This window comes from Panthera tigris, chromosome A2 (genome assembly GCF_018350195.1).
Source record: "Panthera tigris isolate Pti1 chromosome A2, P.tigris_Pti1_mat1.1, whole genome shotgun sequence".
Taxonomy (NCBI): domain Eukaryota; kingdom Metazoa; phylum Chordata; class Mammalia; order Carnivora; family Felidae; genus Panthera; species Panthera tigris.
Window position 1 is genome coordinate 143,783,437 of NC_056661.1, and position 27,831 is coordinate 143,811,267.

A 27,831-nucleotide genomic window follows, 5' to 3' on the forward strand; every position below is an offset into this window, starting at 1 on the left:
ATGATGAACAACAGCAGCTACTCAGAGGCCGCCGGCCTCGGCCTGGGCGACGAGGTGGACGACATGCCGTCCACGGAGAAGGACCTGGCGGAGGACGCGCCGTGGAAGAAGATCCAGCAGAACACGTTCACGCGCTGGTGCAACGAGCACCTGAAGTGTGTGGGCAAGCGCCTGACCGACCTGCAGCGAGACCTCAGCGACGGGCTGCGCCTCATCGCGCTGCTCGAGGTGCTCAGCCAGAAGCGCATGTATCGCAAGTTCCACCCGCGCCCCAACTTCCGCCAGATGAAGCTGGAGAACGTGTCCGTGGCCCTCGAGTTCCTGGAGCGCGAGCACATCAAGCTCGTGTCCATCGGTCAGTGCGGGCGAGCAGTGCACGGACACAGCGGGGAGGGGGAAGTGCCCCAAGAAAGGGCTGGCCCCTGGGGGCGGCGGACACAGGTGCTGGGTGGGTGCCGGGAGCTGAGATAGGACAGAGGGTGGCCCCCTGGCCCAGGGAGAGGGCCCTGGCCCCTGCTCTCCTGCCATCGATGCAGGCCATATGGGCAGTGCCTTCACACCCCTCTGTCCCTTCAGCGGAATATTGGGGTTCCCCAGGGGAGTCCACACCTTACCGTTTCTAAGTCGTCCAGCTCAGCCTCCCGGCACACACTCCCATCAACCCGCCTCTACTCATTGTCCCCTTTCTTGCCATGGGGCCATCCCAGCCCATGCTTGAGAAGACAGGGTGCCCATTACTGATTCCTGGGGGGCATTTACTCCCTAAACAAAGCAAAGAGCTTCTTTGCCTCCCAGCACGTCCATGGGGGAGAAGCAGGCTGAAGGCAGGTCAGGGAAGCTGGTGGCTAGGCAGGCATTGGGGGGGGGGGGGGCAGGCGGACTCCACAGGCCTGTGCTTAGCAGCTGGGTTCAGGCCCCTGGGCCAGGGCAGGCAGGGCCCAGCCTCAGAAACCTAAAAAGGCACTAAGAGAGGGCAGAAGACCTTAACCCCTGCCTATCCACCTCCTGCTTTAGCCTGCGCAGGAGGGTGCTCCCCTAAGTCCATGCCAGGCCCCAGCCCACTCCCTAGGACTGGATTGGCTGCAGCTAACTGTCTGGGTTGAGAGGAGGGAGGGGAAGGCCTGTAGAAGGGAGGAAGTCATTGAGTGTAACCAGATTTGGAAGGTGTATCAGTGCTGGTGGGGGTGGGGAAGCGCTCCAGGCTTGGGAGCTTGGGGAGCTGAGGGTGGGCTCTGAGTGGTCAGAGGCTGCTCCTCCCCTCACAGCCCTGCAGTCCTCCCTGCTGGCTGGGGGCCTAGAGAAGACCCCCCTACCCCAGTGGTGAGCTCTTAAGAGTCTTGCTGTGATTTACAGGAAAGGGCCCCTTGGGGTGCACCCCAAAGCCCCAGGAGAAGAGTTTCACATGGGGTCCGATGCCTTCCCCCACCAGGCTACCCCAAAGATAATTGAATATCTGTCCACCCCCACTCTCCCTCAGGGCATCTCTAGGCCTCCTGAATTAGCAGCTGAAGTCAGTCTGGGGCCCTTTGCCCTGTCCAGTCCCCTCTCTAGGCCTTACCCCTCCTGCCCCAATACTGCCCCCCCACCCCACCCGCTCTGGCCTGGAAATAGCCCTGCCTCCGTGACACAGCAGATGTCTCTGAGCTTTCCAGAAGGACAAGCCTGAGGACAGGGGTGGGGGAGGGGACCCTGGTGTGTGTAGTGGGGTGAGGGCTACAGAGTGTGTGTCGGTGGGGGGTTGGTCGGAGGATTTGTGTGGGGGAATCAGAGACAAGTCAGTCCTGGGGCTGTCATCCCCCTGCATGCTGAGGTTTGACCGACAGACTGACGGTCCCAGGTGGGGTCTCAAGAGGAGGGCCCGCGGCCTCACCAGGACTTTATAGGAAACTGCTCAGCCTTCCTCTCCCCTCCCCGCTGCGGGGGCCGCCGGCCCCTCTCCAGGCCTCATCCTTCCTGAGCGCACCTCTCCCCTCCCCCATGGCGGTGCCTGGCTCCGGCCCCTTGGCTCAACAGCGGAGGGGCCGGCTCAGAGTAGAGGGGGAAGAAGGAAAAGATGGTTTGGGGGCGGGAGGGACGCTCCTGGGTTCCCGCTGAGAGGAAGGGGAACTGTTCCCCATTTGGGCCAAGTGGCTCACTCGTGCTGATGAGATAAGCTGTCAGCAATTTGGGGCCGGGCCTGAGGCTGAGGGTGGAGGGAGGGGGCACAGGGGGCGGGGCTGCTCGACCCTGAGGAGATGTCAAGGGATTCCCCACCAGGGGCGGCTTTCTGCTTCCTCTGGTTCCCTCTGGCCCGATCAGTGGTGGGAAGGGGCTGTGGTTGGGGGGCGGGGGGGGGGGGCGGCCTGCTCTGGGCCTTATCTCAGGACTTCGATGGAGCATCTGGGCACCTGGGAGGGGGTCAGAAAGACTCCCCACTTCCCTTTCCAGGAGTGGGGTGGGGGCTGGGGGCTGGGAAGCCCAGCTAAAGAACGGGGTGCTCAGCCCGGGTTGAAGGAGCTGTGTGCCCTTACCCCAGCACCCCAACCCGGCCCCCACCAGCCCCTCAGCCCCTCCAAACAAAGAGGCCTAATGAGGCAGCTCTGTGCCGCAGCTGTTCCCCAGTTGCTACTCCTTCTAGAGCCAACAGCTGAGGGAGGGGCCAGAGGGGGGCAGCAGCTGTGCCGGCACCTCCCTCGCCAGGGCCCTCTCTCCTTCCCCACCCTTGAGGCCTGGGGTGGCCTCAGGGTCTGGCTGTAGGGCTCTTCCCACCCCTTTGGGGGGTGTCCCCAGGCTGGAGAAGAAGTGGTGGCTCAGGGTGGGAGGGAGGAAGCCTGAGCTCCCCTTTTCTGCCTGGCCTGGGGCAGGAATGGGTCTGGAGAGGAAGGTCATTGCTCCGGAGCAGGACTCTAGGTCCCTCTCCTGCCCCAAGCCGCAGTGGACCACTTGCTGTCTGGCCCAGGGCCAGTCACTGGGGAGAGACTTCTCCTTGCAGCAAATATGAATGACACCCCCTCCAACCCCAGCAGCCTCAAGGCCTCCCTCCCACGAATCTGGCCCCCCCCTCCCACCCCCCCCGGTTTGCAAGAAGCTCTTCTGGGTGTGTGAGCACTGGCTTTGGAGACTGTCGGGGTGGTGAGAGGCCTTGGGGCACTGGGTGTCAAGACTGTGTGAGAGTATGGCGGCCTGTGTGTTTGAGAGAGCGCCCTGAAGCACCGGGAGGCCGGGAGTGAGTTGTGTCATGGAATCTGAAAGCTGCCAAACCTTTGTGCTGCAGCAGAGCCAGGGGGAGAGGGGGCGGGCTGGGGAGCTGCCGGGGAAGGAAGGATGAATCAGTGAAAGGGTGGGGGAGCCAAGGGGGCCAGAGCTGGAGGCCAGAGGAATAGAGAGGCTGTGATTCCCCCTCCTGGGGGCTGGTGGGGATGGGGTGGGGGATGCTGGGGTTCCCCAGGCCTTTGGTCTCCGGACTGTTTTCTCCCAAGATCTAGGGGAGGAGGAAAAGTTGTGTAAGGGGTGTGGGTGTGGGGGGGGAGAGGGGGGTGCGCCTCCAGCCCCACCCTCTCCCATCTCTCAGGCAACGCCAGTAAACAAGGCTGAATCTTCTGTCCCCCCCTCCCAACCTCCTAAAAGTAGTGTTCAGGGAAGCTGATGGATTTCAGGCCTGCATTGCCCTTTACAAATAAGCTGGCTTCCAAAGACTCATACTGTAGGCCATCCAGGCTCCTGGATATTTCACTCTGGCTGTTGAAGGAGAACGAGGTCTCCCGAATCTTGAGGAAGCGATTCTGGTCCCTAGTATTCCTCCAAGGTGGGGATGGGTGAAGAGTCTCAGCTCCTGAGACTTGAGTCCACACGGGTGACATTCCCCCTGGCTCATGTGAAATCCCACTGGCCCCAGCATTTGAAAACATGATTTCCAAGCCTTACCCAAGCATGCACTGTACCCCCCTCTTCCTCCCCCCTCCCCGAACTTTGTTCCAAAAGCCTTTTATGGTGTTCAAGAGGAGAATTCGGCTGGAACCAGGTTAGTTCTAATTCCTCTCTAATTTCAGTTTTTTAAATATTCATTCAACTAGTATTTACTGAGATCCTACTAAGTCCTAGGCTCTGAGTGTAGAGAAATAGTGTCTACTGTGAAAGAAACCAAAGAGTACTTACTATATGATTCCATTTGTATAAATCTCTAGAAAATGCAAACTAATCCATAGTAACCAAGGGCAAACCAGTTGTTGCCTGGAAAGGGGGACAAGGAAGGGCAGGCGGAGGGACCACAAAGGGGTACGTGCAAGGAAATCTGGGGAGAGGTGGATAGGTTTATGACTTGTGGTGATGGTGTTATAGGCACATACATGTTGTCAAAGCTTGTCCAGTTTAATACGTGCAGCTTGTGTGTCAGGCACACCTCAAAAGAACTTAAAAAATGAAAACGGCGCAGCCCCCCCGCAGAGGCTTATAATCCCGGATGATCACCAGGGGGCCTGTAGCCGGATGGAGGCCCACGCACGCGCTGTTCCACAGGTGAAAGTACCTGCTGTGGGGCACGCTGTAGGCAGACCCCAAACGTTAGGCCTCTGGGCGCGGCCTTGGCCTTGCTGGAGGGTGAGAATTCGGTAGGCAGAGAAGGGGGCAGGTTCCGAAAGCGGGAGGCCTGACCCCCTCTGCTCTAGCAGCTGCCTCGTGAGCTGAGCTGTGGAGGGCAGCCCCCTCGCTGAGCCCAGCGTGTCCCCTCCACTCTGCAGACAGCAAGGCCATTGTGGATGGGAACCTGAAGCTGATCCTGGGTCTGATCTGGACGCTGATCCTACACTACTCTATCTCCATGCCCATGTGGGAGGATGAGGAGGACGAGGACGCCCGCAAGCAGACGCCCAAGCAGCGTCTGCTCGGCTGGATCCAGAACAAGGTGCCCCAGCTGCCCATCACTAACTTCAACCGTGACTGGCAGGATGGCAAAGCTCTGGGCGCCCTGGTGGACAACTGTGCCCCTGGTAAGTGGACCAGTGGGCCCATCATGGAGCCCTTCGCTGGTGGTGCTGAGGGCTGTGGCTGTCAGAATGCATATCTCCGGGCTGGGGGATCAGGACGGCCTGTGGGGCTTGCCCTCTGCTCCGACAGTCATTGCTGGTGACAGGCCCTTCCTGCGGGTGTGACAGATACTGCAGCTTGCAGCAAAAGGTTCAGAATTCCTCATTTTACAGTCAGGGCAATGAGGTCCGGAGAGGGCCAGTGATTTGTCCAAGATCACACAGTTTATCTGTGGCAGAACTGAACTTGAGCCCAAGGTCTCAACTTCCTGCTCCATGAGTGTCCTACTTTGCCATACGGGTACCATTTCTGCTGAGCTGAGAGAAAGGAAATGTGGTAGGACTTGTAGCAAGAAGCCCAGAAGTCAGACCCTGAGAGGGTTCTTCTTTGTGAGGCTCTGGGAGAGGTTTGAGGAGGGACTGAGGCTGGTGTGCTGCTGCCCAGTGACAGGTGGCCCAACACTGTCCTCTCAAACGTAGGCCCTGGCCCGGTCAGGTGGGGGGGCAGTCAGGGCCCATGAGAAGACTGAGGCCATGACTGGCTAGAGCCCTGCCCTATAGGCATCTCCCTTTCTGACCATCACCTCCCAAGAAGATAGATCGCCTTCTAATCTGAGTCGGTCAGCTCTGCTTCTGGGGAGCCATGGCCCCTTGGGAGAATCCTCCCCAGTCTGGGGTCAGCTGGGGAGCAGGGGGTGGGAGGCGGGGGCACCAGCCGCCTGGGAAGCATTCCCAGCTGCTGAGCCATTGCCCACAGCTGGTGAGGCCGCCAGAAGTGAGCTCAGCTGTTCCGGCCGGTCATGGATTCCAGCCTTTGCGCCGGCCCCCTCCCAGCCAGTGAGCATCACCCCTCCTCCAGCTCTGGCCTGGACCAGGCACCCCCTGACCTTTGCACCCCTTGACAGGAGTGATCTGGAGCTGCCTCAGCATTCTTCCCATTAGGAGGGCTGTGTTTTGGGTGGCCACAGAGGAGAACCTATCCTCTCATAACATGCCCTTATGTGCCTCAGTTTCCCCAAGTGGCTAATGAGGGTGTCTTCGGCTCTAAGGCTGACGTGGGAAGTGTTTGGAGCTCTAGGACTTGAGGGAGGCTGTGAGGAGACCTTGTAGAGGATGGCGTCAGAGGCATGTGCAGGATGGAACCTGCTGCCCCGAGGCAGCAGGAGTGAGGCGGGAAGGATTGGGGGGGGGGCTGTCCTGACAGGGTCTGCGCTGGGGCCTGGGCCGGCAGAAGGCTGACTGGCAGGGCTGGTGCCAGGCTGCGTCAGCCAGGGCAGAAAGGCCTCATTGTTGGTGCTAGGGAGGGCTGCCGCGCCTCCCAATGGCGATGGGCATCCCAGCGATGGTCCGTAACATAGGGGGGCAGCAAGAACCTGGCTGGTCAGGGGCCCAGAGCTGCGCGGCAGCGGGCGTGACCCCGCAGCCTGTGAGGGTGTCGGGTGAGCAGATGCTCTGCATTCTGACTGGCTGCCTTCCCCTACTCATCGTCTCCCTCTACCATCCCTCTAGGCCTGTGCCCTGACTGGGAAGCCTGGGACCCCAACCAGCCTGTGGAGAACGCCCGGGAGGCCATGCAGCAGGCGGACGACTGGCTCGGGGTGCCCCAGGTACACGAACAAAGAGGGTGGGGGAGAGTAGGGGGCCAGGAGGGCCAGGACGGAGGTTGGGTCTATGAGGATGCCCGGTCAAGAGGGGAGAGACCACCGAGGTCACTGGGTAGAGGGCACCCTGTAACTCCCTTCTTCCCTGTGGCAGGTGATTGCCCCCGAGGAGATTGTGGACCCCAACGTGGATGAGCATTCTGTCATGACCTACCTGTCCCAGTTCCCCAAGGCCAAACTCAAACCTGGTGCCCCTGTTCGCTCTAAACAGCTGAACCCCAAGAAGGCCATCGCCTACGGGCCTGGTACGTGTCGAGTCCCTGCCGGTCTTCCCTGGGCAGTCGGGTCCATCCTAGGATGGGTCTTCCTAAGTAACCTGGCTCTGCCGTCTGTCCCTCAGGCATCGAGCCCCACGGCAACACTGTGCTACAGCCTGCCCACTTCACCGTGCAGACGGTGGATGCCGGCGTGGGCGAGGTGCTGGTCTACATTGAGGACCCTGAGGGCCACACCGAGGAGGTATGGAGAGCTGCTGAGGACGAGAGGGAATGGCATGGGCTTCAAACCAGAGACCACGGGCTGCTAGTGGGACTGGCCTGGAGATGGCTGCCAGAATTAACTACTAGGCTGGGTTCTGGGGGAAGCATCACCGTGGGTGCTGCCAGGCACTATGGGGTCAGGAGGGGCTGCAGCCTCTGTGACTTCCGGTCTTTTCCCTTCCCGATAGGCCAAAGTGGTTCCCAACAATGACAAGAACCGCACCTATGCTGTCTCCTATGTGCCCAAGGTTGCTGGATTGCACAAGGTATCTCCCTGCCGACCCTCCCCATCCCGCTCACGTCCTTGGCTCTGTCGTCGTGGAGCCCTCTCTCAGCTCGCAGCCCACCCCAGCATGCCCAGCGGCCCACCTCTCCCCAGCCTCGGTTGCGCCCTGCCCATCCACCCCCTCTCAAAAGAACTGCTTTCCCCGAGAGGCTAACATTTGGCCCCTGCCCTGCAGGTGACTGTGCTCTTTGCTGGCCAGAATATCGAACGCAGTCCCTTTGAGGTGAACGTGGGCATGGCTCTGGGAGATGCCAACAAGGTGTCAGCCCGTGGCCCTGGCCTGGAGCCTGTGGGCAATGTGGCCAACAAACCCACGTACTTTGACATCTATACTGCGGGTAAGGATGGGCCCTAGGGGGATGTCAGGCGGGCAGCGCGTGACTACATGGGGTGATGTGGATGGGGGACAGGGGCAGGGTCTCAGCCAGAGGGTGGGTGGTCCCAGGGTGAGGGAGCCCCGAGCAGCTGTCTGTGTCCAGAGAGGGGGTTGCTGACGGCTTTTTGTGCACGGCAGGGGCCGGCACTGGTGATGTTGCCGTGGTGATCGTGGACCCGCAGGGCCGGCGGGACACAGTGGAGGTGGCCCTGGAGGACAAGGGCGACAGCACGTTCCGATGCACGTACAGGCCTGTGATGGAGGGGCCCCACACGGTGCATGTGGCCTTCGCTGGTGCCCCCATCACCCGCAGTCCTTTCCCCGTCCATGTAGCTGAAGGTAAAAGGCCCTTCACCCAGCCCCACAGCCACCCTCCCTGAGGCCAGGACACAGAGAGAATTGGCACCAAATTCCGGGGCTGAGGGTTTATGGGAAACGAACCACTAAATCCAGGGGTGGGAGGGGAGCCGGCGTTAGGATAGGTAGAATATCCATGGGACGGGGGCAGGGGGTAGCTCTGGAGAGATCTCATCCTGGTCATCTCTCCACCTACTATCCCAGGGAGGGTCCGGAGACCACAGCAAAGTATACAGACAGGTGCCACCTTGCAAGGGTTGTGGGGGCATATGTGATGGGCACCCATACCCCAGGCCCTCGGGTGGTGACTCCCGCCACTTGGTTCTCTCCCTGCCGCTCAGAGCCTTTGCCGTCACACGTCCCCTCCGTGCCCATCATCCACCAGGCCAAGAAAGTGGTGCCACGTTAGTACTGTCCAGGGGAGGTGGGGCCAGCATGGCCACAGCTGACTGGCCTCACCTGTGCTGTGTGGAATGGCCCAGGCAGTGTGGAATTGCCCCCCTTCTGTGGCATTCTGTGACGGGCCCCAGGTTCTGTGCCATTGCCTGTGTCCTGTGGTAGGCCTGGATTATACGTCCTTGCCTGTTTTGTGGCATCCCATTGGGTCCTATGCCATTTTATGTGTTCCGTGGCAGTCTGAGATCACTCTTCTTTGGCCTGCGTTCAGTAGCAAGGTCTGGGTTCATTGCCACTGGTAGTGTTCTGTGGCAGGCTGATTTCCATGCATTGCCTGTGACCTGCAGAAGGCTTCATGTTATGTTGAATATCTCGTTCTGTGGCCTCGCTTAGTGTTTTATGGCATGACCTAGTCCTAAAGCTGCTATGGTGGCTCTGCCTGAGAAGGCTCAGATGGCTCTGGGTGGGTGGCTTTGGGTGGTTTGGGGCCTTCCCCTCTCTCTCTTTGCCCCACTCTCTGCCCAGGCTCTGCCATGTCTGTGTCCCAAGTGACACTGACTCTGAGAAGCCCAGCAGGGAGGGTTTCTTGTAGCCGGCTCCTCGTCCAGCATGGCTCCCAAGGGCCCCAGTTGTGTCGGGGGCCCTGGGGAGCACGGGGGAGGACTGCATGAGGCCATAGCCCGTGCCTGTGAGGGTCAGGAAGACTATGTCCAGTGAGGTGGGAAATGAGTGGTGAGGGGCTGAGGCTCTGTCTCCAGCCCCTCAGCACCCCTAATCTTTTCCTTCCAACCCCCAGCCTGTAACCCTAACGCCTGCCGTGCCTCTGGGCGGGGCCTGCAGCCCAAGGGTGTGCGTGTGAAAGAGGTGGCTGATTTCAAGGTGTTCACTAAGGGTGCCGGCAGCGGAGAGCTCAAGGTCACAGTCAAAGGGCCAAGTGAGTGCCGGGGCCCAGGACTGGGGGGTGGGAGAGCAGGGAGGAAATATGGCCCGTGGTTCTGGCTTCCTGAGGGCAGTGACAACGAGCACCATGCCCCGCCCCGGAGAGACTCCAAGAAGAGACTCTGCCCAGAGGTACCATGGGACCTTAGGCATGTTGTCTCCTCTCTTGCCTCAGTTTCTCACCAGCAAACTGGAAATGATCCTTTTCACCCTACATGCTACTCTGGGTGTCATGCACAGGGATGGCATGTGGTCCCTGCCCGAGTTTCAGCTCTGCCCACTAGTCGCACTGCCCTCAGGCTGGGCCCGGGTGCCGGGGTCCCTGAGGGGATTGAGGATCTGTGGCTCTCAGACTGGTGATCACCTCCCTGTGTGCTCCCCGTCTCCTCAGAGGGCACAGAAGAGCCAGTGAAAGTGCGAGAGGCTGGAGATGGTGTGTTCGAGTGTGAGTACCACCCTGTGGTGCCTGGGAAGTATGTGGTGACCATCACGTGGGGCGGCTATGCCATCCCCCGCAGGTAAGCACCACGCACCCGCCAGGCCTGCCTGTCTGGGGCCTCACAGGCTGGGGAGAGGAGGACGGGCTGCCTGAGGGAAGAGAGGACTGGTACCTCTGGCAGAGGTGCTTCCCGGCATTGACCCCAGATCCCTCTTCGCCCAGTCCTTTTGAGGTACAGGTGAGCCCAGAGGCAGGAGCACAGAAGGTACGGGCCTGGGGTCCCGGCCTGAAAACTGGCCAGGTGGGGAAGTCGGCCGACTTTGTGGTGGAGGCCATTGGCACGGAGGTGGGGACACTGGGTAAGTGGCTGGGTGGCAGCAAGCGGGAACGCTGGGGAGTGGTGCGATGGAGGGACACGGGGGGTGACTGGGGACGGGAGGCGGGAACGCTGGATAGTATCAGGATGAGACGGAGTGGGATGGAGGGGTGACTGAGGGAGCGATAGGAGACCTGCCCGAGTGTCGAAGTTGCCTCTTGGACCCCCTGATCTTCCCTCCGTCGCGCCCAGGATTCTCCATCGAGGGGCCCTCACAGGCCAAGATCGAGTGTGATGACAAGGGGGATGGCTCCTGCGATGTGCGGTACTGGCCCACGGAACCTGGGGAGTACGCCGTGCACGTCATCTGCGATGACGAGGACATCCGAGACTCACCCTTCATTGCCCACATCCAGCCAGCCGCACCTGACTGCTTCCCGGATAAGGTGGGGTCCTTGGGCCTGCATACTAGCCCAGGATGGGGTGAGCAGGCCCTCCTCCAGTCCCCAACCTAGCCCTCCGCTCCTCCCCCTGCACAGGTGAAGGCCTTTGGGCCTGGCCTGGAGCCCACTGGCTGCATCGTGGACAAGCCTGCAGAGTTCACCATCGATGCCCGTGCTGCTGGCAAGGGAGACCTGAACCTGTATGCCCAGGTAAGTCACTGCCCGGTCCTGCTACCCCCATTGCCCTGGGCAGGAACCCTGGGAGGGCAGAGGCAGGTGAGAGGCAGAGGAAATTGTAGCGTCACTGGCCCGGCTTGACTCTCACGGATCCAAAAGAACTATGGGAAACTTAAAAATGTGTTTTCTGATGATAACCTTATGAACATATTTTACCAAAAGTGTATTTTTTTGTACTAATAATTTTGCAGTTGAAAGACGATTTGAATATGACATTGACTTCCCAAGTCCATTTCTCATGCTGCTGTCCGCTAATCCCTAGAAGTTAACGAATGTACTCTTGGGTTCAAGAGGATGATTTTCCTTTAACATGTTCACTATTCAATTTTAGAAACATTGATTTAAACCAGCCTTTTCCCAGCTAACACATTGCAGATGCCTGGGCTGGGAGGCTGGGCCACACAAATGGCTCCCAGGGCGTGCTCCCCGCCACCATAGCACGTGGCGCTGGGCTCTTCTGGCCTGAGGTCTGAGGCAGTAGGTGAGGAGGGCTGCCTGAGGCCAGTAGAGGGCGTCAGTGCTCTGAGGAGGCCGGAGTGTTCTTAAGACTCTCGTTTGGTTACCCCCCCCCCCACCCAGGATGCTGATGGCTGCCCTGTCAACATCATGGTCATCCCCAATGGCGACGGCACCTTCCGCTGCTCCTACGTGCCCACCAAGCCCATTAAACACACCATCATCATCTCCTGGGGAGGCGTCAATGTGCCCAAGAGCCCCTTCCGGGTGTGTCCTCCTGTCCTGCCCCCCTGCCGCCTGGGGTCCCAGAGGGAGGGTGGAGCCCCACACAGGAGATGTTGGTTGTCCCTGGGACCTTGTCTCCACTCCCCACCTCAAAACCCACAAAGAGGCTGAGGCTGGTCCCGCTGAGGCCGGGGTGGGTAGTGATGGGGTATGGGGCCTGTGGGAGGGGCCCTGGGCTGAGCATCAACCTCCTCCCGACAGGTGAACGTGGGAGAAGGCAGTCACCCCGAGCGGGTGAAGGTGTATGGCCCAGGCGTGGAGAAGACGGGCCTCAAGGCCAACGAGCCTACCTATTTCACCGTGGACTGCAGCGAGGCTGGGCAAGGTGTGCCTGGCTGTGGTCAGGGGAGTGGGTGGGGCCTGGGTAGGTGGGGCTTGCACTCTGGCCAGATCCTGCTTCGAGCTAAGTGGGGGCAGCCGTTGAGAACCCACTCATGGCCCTGTGCCTGGCTCCCCTCAGGTGACGTGAGTATCGGCATCAAGTGCGCTCCCGGAGTGGTGGGCCCTGCAGAAGCTGACATCGACTTTGACATCATCAAGAACGACAATGACACCTTCACAGTCAAGTACACCCCCCCAGGGGCCGGCCGCTACACCATTATGGTGCTGTTTGCCAACCAGGTACCCTACCCTTGGCTTCTGGCCGTCACTGGTGGCCTGCAGCCTCCAAGCCTAAGCCGCAGCTTCATATCCTGTCCTTTGGGGACAGTTGCGCGGCCATCGACAGAGCACTTTCTGTGTGCGGGCGGCGGGCCTCAGAAGGAACAAAGGGGCTGTTTCAGAAGCTACCGTTGCCTACCCTGACCAGATCTTTTTTTTCCACCCAGGAGATCCCTGCCAGCCCCTTCCACATTAAGGTGGACCCATCCCACGATGCCAGCAAAGTCAAGGCCGAGGGCCCTGGGCTGAACCGCACGGGTAGGCGTTTGGGCGGGGGCTGGGCTGGGCCGGGATCGATGCTAGGTGTCCACCAGGCCCTCACCGCTGTCTTGGGGTGGGCTCCCCAGGTGTGGAAGTCGGGAAGCCCACTCACTTCACGGTGCTGACCAAGGGAGCCGGCAAGGCCAAGCTGGACGTGCACTTTGCCGGGGCTGCCAAGGGTGAGGCCGTGCGGGACTTTGAAATCATCGACAACCATGACTACTCCTACACCGTCAAGTACACGGCCGTCCAGCAGGTGTGTCCCACTTCCTCCCCACCCCACCCATCCTGGTTGACGAGGGTCCTGCATCTCCTTCCGCCGGTCTCCTAGGACCACTTCTGGGTCGTCTTGGCCCTTTCCTGGCACCTATCCTCTCTGGCTGTGCTACTCTGAGCCCGAGGTCCACATCGGCCAAGGGCATGTTGCCAGGCCGTGTCTAAGCCACCCAGTTCTAACCTCTTCTTGTACCTGATAGGGCAACATGGCAGTGACGGTGACCTACGGTGGGGACCCTGTCCCCAAGAGCCCCTTTGTGGTGAATGTGGCACCCCCATTGGATCTCAGCAAAGTCAAAGTTCAAGGCCTGAACAGCAGTAAGTGGGGCAGGAGCCACCCTGGAAGGGAGAAGTGCTGTGGGGTGGGCCGGAGTCTCTGCTCACTGTGCCCCTTGACCTCTCCGCAGAGGTGGCTGTGGGGCAAGAACAGGCCTTCTCTGTGAACACACGTGGGGCTGGCGGTCAAGGGCAGCTGGATGTGCGGATGACTTCACCCTCCCGTCGCCCCATCCCTTGCAAGCTGGAGCCTGGGGGCGGAGCTGAAACCCAGGCCGTGCGCTACATGCCCCCTGAGGAGGGACCCTACAAGGTGGACATCACCTACGACGGTCACCCAGTGCCCGGTAGCCCCTTTGCTGTGGAGGGTGTCCTGCCCCCCGATCCCTCCAAGGTAAGGAGATAGGAGTTGAAGGGAGCTGGGATTTGAGGGTTTATAGGGAAAATGGATGAGTCACGGAGGCAAGAGGGCCCGTGTACCTGGAATGACTACAGCCCTGGGTCCAAGGCCACGGTGATCCTTCCATCTCAGGACCTGCCTTTGAAACAGCCTAGTTATGAAGAGTGTGGCCTTTGATCACACCCGGGCTTGGGCTCCAGCTTCACTAACCGAGACAAACTATTTAATCTGTCAGCCTCCATTCCCTCATCTAGAATTGTTGTAAGGACTCAGCCTGTCATAGCTGCTACAGTTAAAGGTGCTTAGCTGGGTGGGGAGCCACGAAGACCAGGCACGGGAGAGGCCGGATGTAAGGCAACTATATGCCTGCTCCTCTCCCTAGGTTTGTGCTTATGGGCCTGGTCTCAAGGGCGGCCTGGTAGGCACCCCGGCACCGTTCTCCATTGACACCAAGGGGGCTGGCACGGGCGGCCTGGGGCTGACTGTGGAGGGCCCCTGTGAGGCCAAGATTGAGTGCCAGGACAACGGTGATGGCTCATGTGCTGTCAGCTACCTGCCCACGGAGCCCGGCGAGTACACCATCAACATCTTGTTTGCCGAAGCCCACATCCCTGGCTCACCCTTCAAGGCCACCATCCGGCCCGTGTTCGACCCGAGCAAGGTGCGGGCCAGTGGGCCGGGCCTGGAGCGTGGCAAGGCTGGCGAGGCGGCCACCTTCACAGTGGACTGCTCGGAGGCTGGCGAGGCTGAGCTGACCATCGAGATCCTGTCGGACGCCGGTGTCAAGGCCGAGGTGCTGATCCACAACAATGCCGACGGCACCTACCACATCACCTACAGCCCCGCCTTTCCTGGCACCTACACAATTACCATCAAGTATGGCGGGCACCCTGTCCCCAAATTCCCTACCCGCGTCCACGTGCAGCCTGCTGTCGACACCAGTGGAGTCAAGGTCTCAGGGCCCGGGGTGGAGCCTCACGGTGAGTGAGAGAGGCGGAGCTGGTCAGGGAGCCCTGGACATCAGCAGGAGGGAGGGAGCAGGGCTGAGGGCTCAGGGAGGGCCAAGGCAGAGGTAAAAGGAGGGTTTGGGCACGCTTGGAGTCCTTAGGGCTCAGGTACCCCAGAGAAGGAGCCAAGGGCCAGAGGCTGGGCGTGGAGCTTTGCCTCTGCTCACGTGGCAAAACTGTGTCTGCCTATGTGCGTCTTTCCGGGGAGATCCCAGCTTTCAGATCAGGTGCCTGATCTGAGAAAGCTAAGGACCCCAGTGTAGAGAATAGAGTGGGAAAGCTTTGGGTAGAAGGTCAGGAGATAGTTCAACCCAGTTCAGTGAGTGTGAGTGGCCACCTGTTGGAGGCCAGCCCCTGGCGAGGCATGAGAGTGGAAGGTCAAGGGAGACAGAAGACCCAGACCCGCCCTTGAAGGGCCCACAGCCTGGTGGGGTGCCTGACACGAACAGAATATCACACGGTGGTGACGGGAGCGAAGCAGGGGCCTGGAGCACACGGTGGGGGGGGGGGTTGGTGGTGGGCAGAGGGTGGCTGGGCTCAGGCCGGGAAGTAGCGGATAAGAGCAAGAGCCTGAAAGCTGGGGAGGGTGGAGGCATGAGCGACTATGTGAGGCTGCCCTTGACTCACACGGAGTACTCTTTTCCTGGGACCCAGGTGTCCTGCGTGAGGTGACCACTGAGTTCACTGTGGACGCAAGATCCCTAACAGCGACAGGTGGGAACCACGTGACAGCTCGTGTGCTCAACCCCTCGGGTGCTAAGACGGACACCTATGTGACAGACAACGGGGACGGCACCTACCGAGTGCAGTACACAGCCTATGAAGAGGGTGAGGACCTGGGCCGAGCGGGGACGGTGGGGAACCGATGACTCTCAGTACGGATGGGGTGCTAGGGGCTGCGCACGCCCTGATCGCCCTGTGTGGCTGGCTTCCAGGCGTGCATCTGGTGGAGGTCCTGTATGATGACGTAGCTGTGCCCAAGAGCCCCTTCCGAGTGGGCGTGACCGAGGGCTGTGACCCCACCCGCGTGAGGGCCTTTGGGCCCGGCCTGGAGAGCGGCTTGGTCAACAAGGCCAACCACTTCACTGTGGAGACCAGGTATCCTCCCCCTTTCCTAATCTGGACACTGATGCTGTAGCCACCCTGATTCCAGCTACTCACCCTTCTCCCTTGTCCTTCCTGTGTGCGCCTCATCCCACCCCCTCTCCAGGGTGACCCAGGAGCCTACCTCCCCTGGTGTTTCAAGATCAGCTCCTTTGTCCCTCCTCAGCTGGGCACCTAGCAGCCTGCCCTCTGTCCTCCACCCACCCCCTTCAGCGGCTCTTCCCTCTCCCTACTCACCGTTCCTAGCAGAGCTGAGAAGGGTGTTGCCTTGCAGGGGAGCTGGCACCGGAGGCCTTGGCCTAGCCATTGAGGGCCCCTCAGAAGCCAAGATGTCCTGCAAGGACAACAAAGATGGCAGCTGTACCGTGGAGTACATCCCTTTCACCGCTGGAGACTACGACGTCAACATCACCTTTGGGGGGCGGCCCATCCCAGGTGTGCAGAGAGAGTGGGTGGCGGGGGAGGGTTGTGCAGGGAAGGCATCAGTGACAACGCGTGGCTGCTGAGGCTGTGGCCAAGAGGCAGGGCAGTGATTGTTGCTGATGGGACAACCCTTCAGTTCATTCCCACAGACCCAGGGCTGGCGTCCCGGCCCTTTGCCTGGAGCGCCAGACCTCACGGGTTGTCACTCAGGCACAGTCCAGGCCACTCTCGCCATTAGAGGAGAGCCCCTCTCTCATGCCTCCTCGCGCAAAGAACAGGGCTGAGCTGTTTGGGCAGGTCATGTCTTCTGTTATTGCAGAGCTTAGGCATGCTGAAATTGGTCATTTTTTTTTTCCACCTTAACTTTTCTAACTTCATGGTCAAAAGTGCATTTTATTTTTAAAATAATCCATTTTTAGCATTTTATTAATTTAAGGTCTTCTTCCAGGCCTGTGGCCCAGCACATAAGGTTTGCCCCACCTTAGTCTGCAGCCAAGTTTATTTGTCCCCGTTTATGAGCAAGTTCCTAAGCATTTGTACATGTTGGTCTGGCCTCTCTGAGGATATTTCAGAGGCAGGGAAGGCAGGGAGAACCTCTCCCCTGCCTCCTCGGCGTCAGAGACCTTTCTGGGTAGGTGGGTAGGGGCTGATGTCCTTCTCCTTGCAGGGAGCCCGTTCCGGGTGCCGGTGAAGGATGTGGTGGACCCTGGGAAGGTGAAGTGCTCAGGGCCGGGGCTGGGGGCCGGTGTCAGGGCCCGGGTACCCCAGACCTTCACGGTGGACTGCAGCCAAGCCGGCCGGGCCCCACTGCAAGTGGCCGTGCTGGGCCCCACAGGTACCGAATGTCTGGGGCAGGGTGGAAGGAGGCGGGGCGGGGCACCAGGAGGCTTTGCTGACCCTCCCCCCTTGCTCAGGTGTAGCCGAGCCTGTAGAGGTGCGTGACAAGGGAGATGGCACCCACACCGTCCACTACACCCCAGCCACCGATGGGCCCTACACGGTAGCCGTCAAGTATGCCGACCAGGAGGTACCACGCAGGTGAGAAGCACTCTTGGGCTCCCATGCTGTGGCTGAGCACTGGGGTGCTCCCACCGGGGCCACACCTGCCAGCCACTGGCAGGGCCCTGGGGGTGCCCTCCCCCCACCACTCTGGCCCCATCCGGTCTCGGGCTCAGCCACCCCCCCCCCCCGCTCTTCCTTGGGGCTCCCTGCCTGTCACCACACAGGCAGCACAGCCCCAGGGGCTCTCCTTGGGCCGGGCTTTCCCACCACGTAGCTACAAAATGAGTGTCTTGGGAGAAGGCAGCCTCCTGCACCCTCTTCTTTAAACCAACCACAGCATCTTCCCTGGGAATGCAGAAATTCTTAGGGTCTGTCACGGGTACCCTCGAGTAATCCTCCCACAAAACTCAGGATGTGGTCTGCCCCCTCCTCCCCGCCCCAGAGTCCTCCCCCCAGACCCCCCGCCAACTGTCCATCCTTTCTGCCCCTCAAGCCCTTTCAAGATCAAGGTGCTTCCTGCCCATGATGCCAGCAAGGTGCGGGCCAGCGGCCCCGGCCTCAACGCCTCTGGCATCCCTGCCAGCCTGCCCGTGGAGTTCACCATCGATGCCCGGGATGCCGGTGAGGGTTTGCTCACCGTCCAGATCCTGGTGAGTCCATGTGTAGTACACTTCCCCGGTCAGGGTTTGGGTACAGGCAGGCCCTGACCTCTGCTTCTCCCCCAGGACCCGGAGGGAAAGCCCAAGAAAGCCAACATCCGAGACAACGGGGATGGCACGTACACCGTGTCCTACCTGCCAGACATGAGTGGCCGGTACACCATCACCATCAAGTATGGCGGCGACGAGATCCCCTACTCGCCCTTCCGCATCCACGCCCTGCCCACTGGGGATGCCAGCAAGTGTCTTGTCACAGGTAGGCACCCACCCCATGTCCTCTGCCCCTGCTCACCATCGAGCACCCCTCATTGCTCTTCCAGGTCCCTAGCCCAGTCCCCAGGGGACTGCTGGTCAGAGAGCCCACCTCTCCCACCTCCCCTGCCCCCACCCCCCACCCCCTCTCACCAGCTACGTGGCCTCACACTCTTCTCTGTTTCCAGTGTCCATTGGAGGCCATGGCCTGGGTGAGTGCCCTTTTTCTTCTCTTCTCACTGTGGGCTGAGGTGGCAGGGGCAGCTGGGAATGGAGAGGGACTGAGCACAGCCCCCACAGACCTTCAACCTGGCTTGGCTCTTCTGGGTGGCAGGTGCCTGCTTGGGACCCCGCATCCAGATCGGGGAGGAGACAGTGATCACGGTGGACGCCAAGGCGGCAGGCAAGGGGAAGGTGACGTGCACGGTATCCACTCCGGATGGGGCGGAGCTCGACGTGGATGTGGTTGAGAACCACGATGGTACCTTTGACATCTACTATACAGCGCCCGAGCCGGGCAAGTACGTCATCACCATCCGCTTCGGAGGCGAGCACATCCCCAACAGCCCCTTCCACGTGCTGGTAAGTTCCAAGGCCCTGGACACTGGCTGGGGAGATGGGCCCTCTTGGCAGCAGCAAGGAATCACGAACCTGTCCGCACACCTGATAGATTCTGGGCCCAGAGTGTTCCAGAGTCAAGCCATTGATTTCCCACAGCCTCCCAACTTGGGAGTTGAGCACAGCCGGTTTTCTGGCCCTTCCAGTGGTTGGTCGGCTCTCTCTGGAGGAACTTGCCATGTTCGTCTCTGATCCTCAGGCCCACTGTCCCTATACATACCCCCAAGGTGGCCCTGCAGGACGATGAAGCCCTCTAGAGGGTAAAGCACTCAAATTATCCATACTGCCTCACGGGCAGCCTGAGATTTCAGATCTCTGGGCCATTCTGAGTCCGCTCTCACTCACTCGAGCTGGCGTGAACTGGCCTCCTGGGTAATAAGCCATGCTCTCCCGTGCCTTGTCTCCCAGGCGTGTGACCCCATGCCCCACGTGGAGGAGCCTCCCGATGTGCTGCAGCCGCACCGGCCCGGCCCCTACCCCACACACTGGGTACTGCCGCCTCCCACACGTCACCCTCCTCCTGCTCCTTCATTTCTTCCTTCTGATCCTCAGCGGCCAGGGTTGGGGCATGGCCTGGGGGCCATCTTGGGGAGCAGGCGGGAATCAGGCTGGGCAGACACATCCCTGAGCTGAGCACGGCACCTCTTCTCTTGCAGCTGACACACCTCTCCTGCCGCTCTGGTTTCACCATTAACCATCTTGTTCTTTCCTATCTCTGACTTCAACTGTGACTCAGGCCAAGCTCCCCAGGCCTTCCCCAGCCAATGACTGTTCCTCTCCCCTGCCCCAGGCCACAGAGGAGCCAGTGGTGCCTGTAGAGCCAATGGAATCCATGCTTAGGCCCTTCAACCTGGTCATCCCCTTCACCGTGCAGAAAGGGGAACTCACAGGTACTGTCCGGGGGCCCAAGGCAGGAGAGCTCAGAGTGGGGACTTCTTCCAGGCCAGAGGGGGGAAGTGAGCTACCCAGGGTCACACAGCAAGTTGGGCAGGGCTGCAATTCAGACTTGAGCCTTCTGTGTCCCAGTTCGGGCTTCATCTCACAGCTCCAGGCTACCTCATGGTGCCTGGGACAGCAGGGAAAGGGTGGGCTGTGGTAGGATAAACAGGGTCCCCTACATAATTGTGTTCCCTGGCAGGGGAGGTACGGATGCCCTCTGGGAAAACAGCCCGGCCCAACATCACCGACAATAAGGATGGAACCATCACGGTGAGGTATGCACCCACCGAGAAAGGCCTGCACCAGATGGGGATCAAGTATGATGGCAACCACATCCCTGGTAAGTTGGGGCCAGGCTGAGAGGAACCCACAGTGACTTCATTCTTGCCTGCCTTCTTTCGACAAATATTCACTGTGCACCTGCTGTGTGCAGACACAGCACACACCCCCAGGCCCTGGGGAGGCTGGTGTCTCGGTGGGAGGCAGGCTTCCATCAGACAGACCCCCACAGCAGACAGGGAAGCCACAGGAAGGCACTTGGGACTGTGGTGGGCTCAAGCAGCTCCCGTCCTCACTACTGACCCAGTCCCCTTTCTCTGTTTCCTTCAGGAAGCCCCCTGCAGTTTTACGTGGATGCCATCAATAGCCGCCATGTGAGTGCTTATGGGCCAGGCCTGAGCCATGGCATGGTCAACAAGCCGGCCACCTTCACCATTGTCACCAAGGATGCTGGGGAAGGTGAGGGGAGCTGTAGGCAGAGGGCTGGAGCAGGAGGCCAGATGCAGGGATGAGGGCAGGACCTCTGATCTCAGCCCCACCTCCCCCTACAGGGGGCCTGTCCCTGGCTGTGGAGGGCCCATCCAAGGCAGAGATCACCTGCAAGGACAACAAGGATGGCACCTGCACCGTATCCTACTTACCCACAGCGCCTGGAGACTACAGCATCATCGTGCGCTTTGATGACAAGCACATCCCAGGAAGCCCTTTCACGGCCAAGATCACAGGTGAGGTCGAAGTAGGCACACAGGCCTCTAGTACACGCCCTCAGCACACGATGGATGTGCAAGACCAGTGTGTTCAAGTAATCAAGGGTTGTTAGCGTAGGGGCCCCTTTTGGGTGGAAGAGGGCATTTTTGTACAAATATCAGGAACATTCCATTCCCCGTAGCAGGTGAGAAATATCCAACCACCCCTCAGGCTTTGAAATACATCATCTCAGTGTTTGGAGTAACTCTTATGAAGTTAGGATACTGATAAACCTCTTTGATAGATTGGTAGGCCCAGAGAGGCTAAGCAACTCGACCAGAGCCACATAGCAAGTAAGGGATCCGTGCCGACTGGTCTAGTGTTTTGGTTCCGTGAAACTGTGTGACTTGCGATTAAAACACACAGATTAGGGATTTATCCCATTTGGGCCGGAGGCATCCACAAGGCAGCTGGGGTAGGGGGCCTGTCTGGAAGCTTTGGCAGCTAACACGTGAATGAAGACCAGGCTCTCTTGGGCCTTCGGCCTCTCTGCCCCTTGGGTGGGCAGGTCTGTGGAGTCCAGCGGGGTCTGCCAGGAGGTCTCCTGAGCCCCATGAGAACACGCTACCTGGAGTCCTAACCGCCAGACATGTCGAACTCCCCCGCCAGGCGATGACTCGATGAGGACATCACAGCTCAATGTGGGCACCTCCACGGATGTGTCACTGAAGATCACGGAGAGTGACCTGAGCCTGCTGACTGCCAGCATCCGCGCCCCCTCAGGCAACGAGGAGCCCTGCCTATTGAAGCGCCTGCCCAACAGGCACATTGGTGAGTGTGGGGCCGTGGGGAGGGGCCTCAGGAAGAGGAAGACCTGAAAGGAGCTGGGAAGGGGTGCTCTGCCAGGCCTTGGGCACCATGCCTGACCACCCCCCTTTCCACAGGCATCTCCTTCACCCCGAAGGAGGTTGGGGAGCACGTGGTAAGCGTGCGCAAAAGTGGCAAGCATGTCACCAACAGCCCCTTCAAGATCCTGGTGGGGCCATCTGAGATCGGAGATGCCAGCAAGGTGCGGGTCTGGGGCAAGGGCCTGTCCGAGGGACACACCTTCCAGGTGGCGGAGTTCATCGTGGACACTCGCAACGCAGGTGCTTCTCGCCCCAGAAACCCCTTGTTTTGGCTGGTGCTTCCAACAAGGACTTGAACTTTCCTGCCCAGCAGCCCTTAGTCATCGCCTCCTCCCTGGACTTCCCGTTCTGGGGTCCAGTTGAGGGAAAGTACATGTTCCGGGTCATTCCTCTTAAATGTTAAGAGAAAGTTCAGCTCTCTTAAGTTTCTGACTGTCCCTCACTCACTGGAACCCAAGAGGCCCACCTGGGGGAATTTTCCATACTGCCCATCCCGGACTGTCTGGCTCAGTGTCTGGCTTACCCCTCCTCCCACAGAGCCAGCTTTCATTGGTGGTTATACATGCTGGGTGCCTGGTCCAGACAGAGCCTGTAGTGGGGGGGCGGGAAGAGCAGGGTGGCAGGGCCTGAGGGACACGTGTCCTTTGCTTCCTGCCAGGTTACGGGGGCCTGGGGTTGAGTATTGAAGGCCCTAGCAAGGTGGACATCAACTGTGAAGACATGGAAGATGGCACATGCAAAGTCACCTACTGCCCCACTGAGCCTGGCACCTACATCATAAACATCAAATTTGCTGACAAGCACGTGCCTGGTAAGCTTTGGGCCACAGCTGGGCAGGGAGAGGCCAGGAGGCCGGTGTCTGAGCCATCCGCTCCCCCTGCCTCTCCCCCTCCAGGAAGCCCATTCACTGTGAAGGTTACCGGTGAGGGTCGCATGAAGGAAAGCATCACGCGGCGGAGACAGGCACCTTCCATTGCCACCATTGGCAGCACCTGTGACCTCAATCTCAAGATCCCAGGTAGGAGCCGGGAAGAGCCTGGCAGGGCCCTGGGGAGGGCAGCGGGCCCAGAGCCTACCCCACGGGGCCCCGTCCTTCCGGCACACTCACCTCCACTGCTCCGTGCCCCACAGGGAACTGGTTCCAGATGGTGTCTGCCCAGGAGCGCCTGACGCGCACCTTCACACGCAGCAGCCACACGTACACCCGCACAGAGCGCACGGAGATCAGCAAGACGCGCGGCGGAGAGACCAAGCGTGAGGTGCGGGTAGAGGAGTCCACCCAGGTTGGTGGAGACCCCTTCCCCGCGGTCTTCGGGGACTTCTTGGGCCGGGAGCGCCTGGGCTCCTTTGGCAGCATCACCCGGCAGCAGGAGGGTAAGCAGGGCCGTGCTGGGCCAGGGTCCTCACGGGGAGGCTGGGCCTTCTGTCCCCTGGGACAGGATGGGGAGGGCACAGGCAACTGGCCAGGGTGTTCTGGGAAGGGGAGGGGTCTTACTGAGGGAGGGAGGGAGGGAAGGTCCAAGGCTGGGGGCAGCCCCAGCGTCAGCCTAACCATCCCACCTCCTGCAGGGGAGGCCAGTTCCCAGGACATGACTGCACAGGTGACCAGCCCATCGGGCAAGATGGAAGCCGCAGAGATTGTCGAGGGAGAAGACAGCGCGTACAGTGTGCGTTTTGTGCCCCAGGAAATGGGGCCCCATACAGTCACCGTCAAGTACCGCGGCCAGCACGTGCCTGGCAGTCCCTTTCAGTTCACTGTGGGGCCGCTGGGTGAAGGTGGTGCCCACAAAGTGCGGGCTGGAGGCACAGGACTGGAGCGAGGTGTGGCCGGTGTGCCAGGTGAGGGGCAGGTGTCCAGGAGAGGGGGTGGGGGCAGGGCAGCTGGCAGGATGGGCAATCGTGCTAAAGAACTGCCTCTGCCCTGCTTCCCTGTCCCCAGCTGAATTCAGCATTTGGACCCGAGAAGCTGGTGCTGGAGGCCTGTCTATTGCCGTGGAGGGTCCCAGCAAGGCGGAGATTTCATTTGAGGACCGAAAAGATGGCTCCTGTGGGGTCTCCTATGTTGTCCAGGAACCAGGTGGGTGTCCATGATGGAGGCGGGAGCTGGGCCTGCCTGACCTTCCAGACTGGGTTTCTGCTCGCTGACCAGAGCAGAGAGATGGGCTACAGAACTCCCGCTTCACCTGGGCCCCTGCTCTTTCTCTACCCCATCTCCCTCCACCCCACACCCCTGGGAGTGTGAGTCTGTCTCCAGACCTGAGCCCTGGCCCAAGGAGCCTGTCCTGACCAGCCTTCTCTCCCCAGGTGACTATGAGGTCTCCATCAAGTTCAATGATGAACACATACCAGACAGCCCTTTTGTGGTACCTGTGGCCTCCCTCTCAGATGATGCTCGCCGCCTCACTGTCACCAGCCTCCAGGTATGTGCCATGGGGTGGGGCCCCTCTGCCATCCTGAGAGAGAGGCAGGAGGTGAAGGCAGGTCCATGTGTCCAGGGCTTAGCAGTGACCTTGGAAGAGACAGTCAGGCAGATGTCTCTCCCTCTTTCCCAGTATCCGTATAGCAGGGGGCGCCATGCCTCACCCCAGGATCATCTTCTCACACTCCCACCCCCAATTGGCCTCCTTGTGCTTCTTCAAGTCCTCCCCAGTGACTCACCTCCTCCAGGGAGCCTCCCCAGGGCAGTCTAGGCCACACCCTTCCTCCTCTGGGCCTCTGGGCCCTGACCTGCTTTATAGTGTTTGAATCTTATCTCTTTAGTCAGGACAGGATACGTCATGTCATCCTCCACTGTGCCCAACACAGCCAAGTGGGCCCACCTCCTAGCAGATGCCAAGGCCATAGGCCCAGCCCCTGCCTCCCCCTCCCCTCCCAAGGGAGCCTTGGTGAGAGCCTCCCTGAGCCGGGCCAGGCTGGGGTTGGGATCAGTGTCAGGCTGCAGACAGCAGTGCTCCAGACCCTCCCAGGATTCTGAGCACTGGCTGTGGCCTCTGCAGGAAACAGGGCTCAAGGTGAACCAGCCGGCGTCCTTTGCGGTGCAGCTGAATGGTGCTCGGGGTGTGATTGATGCGAGGGTGCACACGCCCTCGGGTGCGGTGGAGGAGTGCTACGTCTCTGAGCTGGACAGCGGTGAGCTGACCCTGGCCTTGCCCACCCATGCCAGGCCCTTCTGGGACGGGGAGGGGAAGAACAAAGGCTCACTCACCAACCCTCCGCCCCACAGACAAGCACACCATCCGCTTCATCCCCCACGAGAACGGCGTCCACTCTATTGATGTCAAGTTCAACGGTGCCCACATCCCTGGCAGTCCCTTCAAGATCCGCGTTGGGGAACAGAGCCAGGCTGGGGACCCAGGCTTGGTGTCAGCTTATGGTCCTGGACTTGAGGGAGGCACTACTGGTGAGTGCCTGGGGCTAGGGAGGAGGGTCCGATATTGGGGCACTCAGCTTCTGGTCCTGTACTGCCCTGTCCCAGAGGGCTGAGTCCTTGCAGAGATCTGTTCTCGGAGCCTAGGGCCCAACCTACCGCCTTGCTACCTCTGGTCCCTAGGCGTGTCATCAGAGTTCATTGTCAACACCCTGAATGCCGGCTCAGGGGCCTTGTCTGTCACCATCGATGGCCCCTCCAAGGTGCAGCTGGACTGTCGGGAGTGTCCTGAGGGCCATGTTGTCACTTACACTCCCATGGCTCCTGGCAACTACCTCATTGCCATCAAGTACGGTGGCCCCCAGCACATCGTGGGCAGCCCCTTCAAGGCCAAAGTCACAGGTGAGTGCCCGGGGTGGGGGACATCCCTCCAGCCCAGCCTGCAGCCCAACCCAGCTTGGATGACTCCAGCAGCCATTCATATTCAGTCATAGTCTGACCTAAAATCCACGGACAACTTACCAGGAATAAAGTGGGCCTGACCTTGCACGGCACACCATTCTGTGGAACCACGGAGAATCATTTTTGAAAATCAAGTCCTTCTTCTTTACTGTTGTCTGTCACTTGATTAATTTTTCCCTGCAGTGGCTCCCAAGCTTTAGCTTAACTTTCTTCATATGTTTCTGGTTTCCTAAAACACAAAGCTCAGTAAACATTTAGCAAGCTTTCCTTTTGGAAGCAGTGTGAAGGATCAGTTGGCTATATGTTCCTTTTTAAAGCAAGACTCTTAACCCTGGGACTTGAGTTCCCAGACCGTGCCAGGGCTGGAGCCATCAGAGGCCCAGGGTCTCAGGATGAGCCTTAGCTGTGCGCACAGCCGGGCTCACTAGGAATTCTGGGTGCCGCAGCGGGGAAGGGATGTGGCCCACGGGGCTGTTGGTGCTGGCTGAGGGCCTGCTGCCTCAGGAAGGCAGGCCTCTGACCCAGCTTGTGTTTACCCCACGCTGTCCCTCAGGTCCCCGGCTGTCTGGAGGCCACAGCCTTCATGAAACATCCACAGTTCTGGTGGAGACCGTGACCAAATCCTCCTCAAGCCGTGGCTCCAGCTACAGCTCCATCCCCAAGTTCTCCTCGGATGCCAGCAAGGTGGTGACACGGGGCCCTGGGCTGTCCCAGGCCTTTGTGGGCCAGAAGAACTCCTTCACCGTGGACTGCAGCAAAGCAGGCACGCCAAGGGAGGAGAGGGTGGTTTCCTAGAGTGGGCAAGTGCACAAGAACATGGCAGGTGGGGGGCACCATGGGGCTGTGGGCCCCTGGTGTGAGCCAGCCCCTTCCGTCTCCCCCTCCAGGCACCAACATGATGATGGTGGGCGTGCATGGGCCCAAGACCCCCTGTGAGGAGGTGTACGTGAAGCACATGGGGAACCGGGTCTACAATGTCACCTACACCGTCAAGGAGAAAGGGGACTACATCCTCATTGTCAAGTGGGGCGACGAAAGTGTTCCCGGAAGCCCCTTCAAAGTCAACGTGCCCTGAATCCCTGAAGTGCCTCCCCCAGCCTCAGCCCCCACCTCCGGCCAATGCACTCACACACACACACACACACACATACACAAACACACTTACCACACCTAGATGCACACGCACAGAATCAGATACCACAAATACCTGCCTTGGGGTGTGAAGTGAACGGCCTAGCCTCCCCACCCTGCCATGCCCCCAGGGGTTGGAGGGCTTTGTCTGTCTCAGGGCAGTGTTCCTCCCGTGAATGTGACACGAAGGTGGGGTGGGGGAGGGCTGAGGCCAGTGGGGAAGCATGTGTTTGGGGGTGTCTGCGTGTGTGAGAGAGGGCACCCTCAAACCGCACTGCCGGCCAGACCACCTTGCTGCTAAGGACTGTGTCTGGCCCCTCTGGTGGCCACGACCCCAGAGTGTTAAGGACTTGGAAAAGAAAGCACAATCGGAGGAGAAAACAGACCCAGAACCAGCAGCAGCGCTGGCACGTGGCCTGGCCCACAGCGATTTGTATCTGCCCCAGCCAGGCTTCCTGGAGGACTGCTTTCTTTCTCCCTCTCTCTTTTTTTTTTTTTTTTTACGGTTGCACAGCTCTGCCCCATGGGGGGCCTTTTTTACACACTGCGAGGCCCAGCTTTCTGGGGAGACTTTTGCACATGTCATGCGGCTCTGCTGGGAGTCGCGTAAGTGGAAAACTCCAAATAAAGTTTGGCCTGTCGCAGAGGCTTGGCTGTTCTTGTGCATGTGCTTTCTATGGGTGGCCACCATGTATTTGGTAAGGCCTGGGATCTTGGTGAAATACTTGAAAGAACCAAGGACTGGTTCTCAGACTCCTAGAGAGCTGGGGGGTGGGAGAGGGAGGTGAACACTGTGTTCTGGAAGACTGCCCTGTGACTACTGGCAGGCTTCCCTTTAGCCTGACCTCAAAGACTCTCAACAAATTAGGTCCTTAAAACAGCACAGACTCCAACAGGAATGTTCCTCACCCAGCAGGCAGGCAGAATCCCATGCAAACCCTGGAACGTTTAATCCAGCTAAGTCCAGGGTCAGATCTGGACCTGCTCTGGCCCCACCAGCAGTTCGGACCTTGCTCAGGACCCCAACCTAAACCAGCCCCTAACTAGTCACCCTAGCCTGATCTCTTTCCTTACCTTCCTGGCCCACAAACCTCTGAACTCATCTCCTAGGCCCACCACCTCTCCAGTTAGCTCCCATGGCCTCTTAACTAGTCTCCCTGGTCCACCAGCTTATCTGTTCTCCCCCACCTGCAAACCTCTGAACTAGTCTCCCTGGCCCTCGGGCCACTGACAAGTCTTGAGGGCCCCTGCCTCTTCCCTTAGCCTCCTCTCTGACCCACCAGCCTCTTCTCATAGCCTCCCCGGCCACCAGCTTCTTACCTGGTCTCCCAGGCCCACAGCCTCCTCCCTTAGCCTCCCTAGTTCACAAGCCTCCTCCCTTAGCCTCCCTGGCCCACCAGCCTCTTAGTCTCCCTAACTGCCAGCCCCCTCACAAGTGCCTTATTTGTAA

At 59.8% G+C, this 27,831-nt stretch overlaps 1 protein-coding gene and 1 long non-coding RNA gene across 22 annotated transcripts in view; one reads left to right on the forward strand and one right to left on the reverse strand.

Moving 5' to 3' along the window:
• On the forward strand, positions 1-26,964 carry FLNC (filamin C). 4 transcript variants are annotated; one of them, XM_042971780.1, is made up of 48 exons: positions 1-355; positions 4,716-4,964; positions 6,510-6,607; positions 6,756-6,906; positions 7,002-7,120; positions 7,329-7,406; positions 7,602-7,764; positions 7,941-8,141; positions 9,352-9,489; positions 9,886-10,012; positions 10,156-10,292; positions 10,502-10,695; positions 10,789-10,902; positions 11,509-11,652; positions 11,872-11,995; positions 12,131-12,291; positions 12,498-12,588; positions 12,678-12,847; positions 13,068-13,185; positions 13,275-13,537; positions 13,926-14,523; positions 15,205-15,378; positions 15,486-15,648; positions 15,929-16,089; positions 16,745-16,912; positions 16,992-17,115; positions 17,573-17,729; positions 17,805-17,994; positions 18,179-18,202; positions 18,325-18,572; positions 19,017-19,097; positions 19,399-19,498; positions 19,747-19,887; positions 20,157-20,285; positions 20,378-20,551; positions 21,183-21,344; positions 21,458-21,661; positions 22,080-22,232; positions 22,317-22,439; positions 22,553-22,795; positions 22,991-23,260; positions 23,361-23,498; positions 23,726-23,841; positions 24,418-24,550; positions 24,645-24,821; positions 24,972-25,190; positions 25,804-26,013; positions 26,138-26,964. In XM_042971780.1, the coding sequence occupies exons 1-48, from the start codon at positions 1-3 to the stop codon at positions 26,323-26,325; spliced, it is 8,163 nt and encodes a 2,720-aa protein (XP_042827714.1). In that variant the 3' UTR covers positions 26,326-26,964. The 4 variants fall into 4 exon arrangements, with proteins under 4 accessions (XP_042827714.1, XP_042827722.1, XP_042827728.1 ...); XM_042971788.1 differs by lacking the exon at positions 19,017-19,097; XM_042971794.1 differs by lacking the exon at positions 18,179-18,202 and having other exon boundaries at positions 64-355.
• Positions 8,227-27,831, reverse strand: part of LOC122234633 — a 23,583-nt gene continuing 3,978 nt past the window's right edge. For 2 of the 18 annotated variants that reach the window (XR_006212483.1, XR_006212487.1), the window contains exons 2-6: positions 25,311-25,479; positions 23,768-23,930; positions 18,144-23,562; positions 17,717-17,873; positions 16,451-17,424 (exon numbers count right to left, since the gene is read on the reverse strand). This is a non-coding gene — a long non-coding RNA (uncharacterized LOC122234633). Of the gene's footprint in view, positions 8,897-10,443; positions 10,592-14,239; positions 14,402-15,350; positions 15,506-15,891; positions 15,989-16,450; positions 17,425-17,716; positions 17,874-18,143; positions 23,563-23,767; positions 23,931-25,310; positions 26,042-27,831 lie in introns of those variants that run through there. The other 16 variants (XR_006212507.1, XR_006212505.1, XR_006212508.1 and 13 more) reach the window with 16 other exon arrangements.

Excerpts from the sequence above, each read along its gene's own strand:
- FLNC (XM_042971780.1), top strand. The coding sequence starts at position 1 with ATGATGAACAACAGCAGCTACTCAGAGGCCGCCGGCCTCGGCCTGGGC. Across the intron at positions 9,490-9,885 it reads GGTCACAGTCAAAGGGCCAA|AGGGCACAGAAGAGCCAGTG; the intron begins GTGAGTGCCGGG and ends CCGTCTCCTCAG. Across the intron at positions 22,440-22,552 it reads CCTCAATCTCAAGATCCCAG|GGAACTGGTTCCAGATGGTG; the intron begins GTAGGAGCCGGG and ends CGTGCCCCACAG.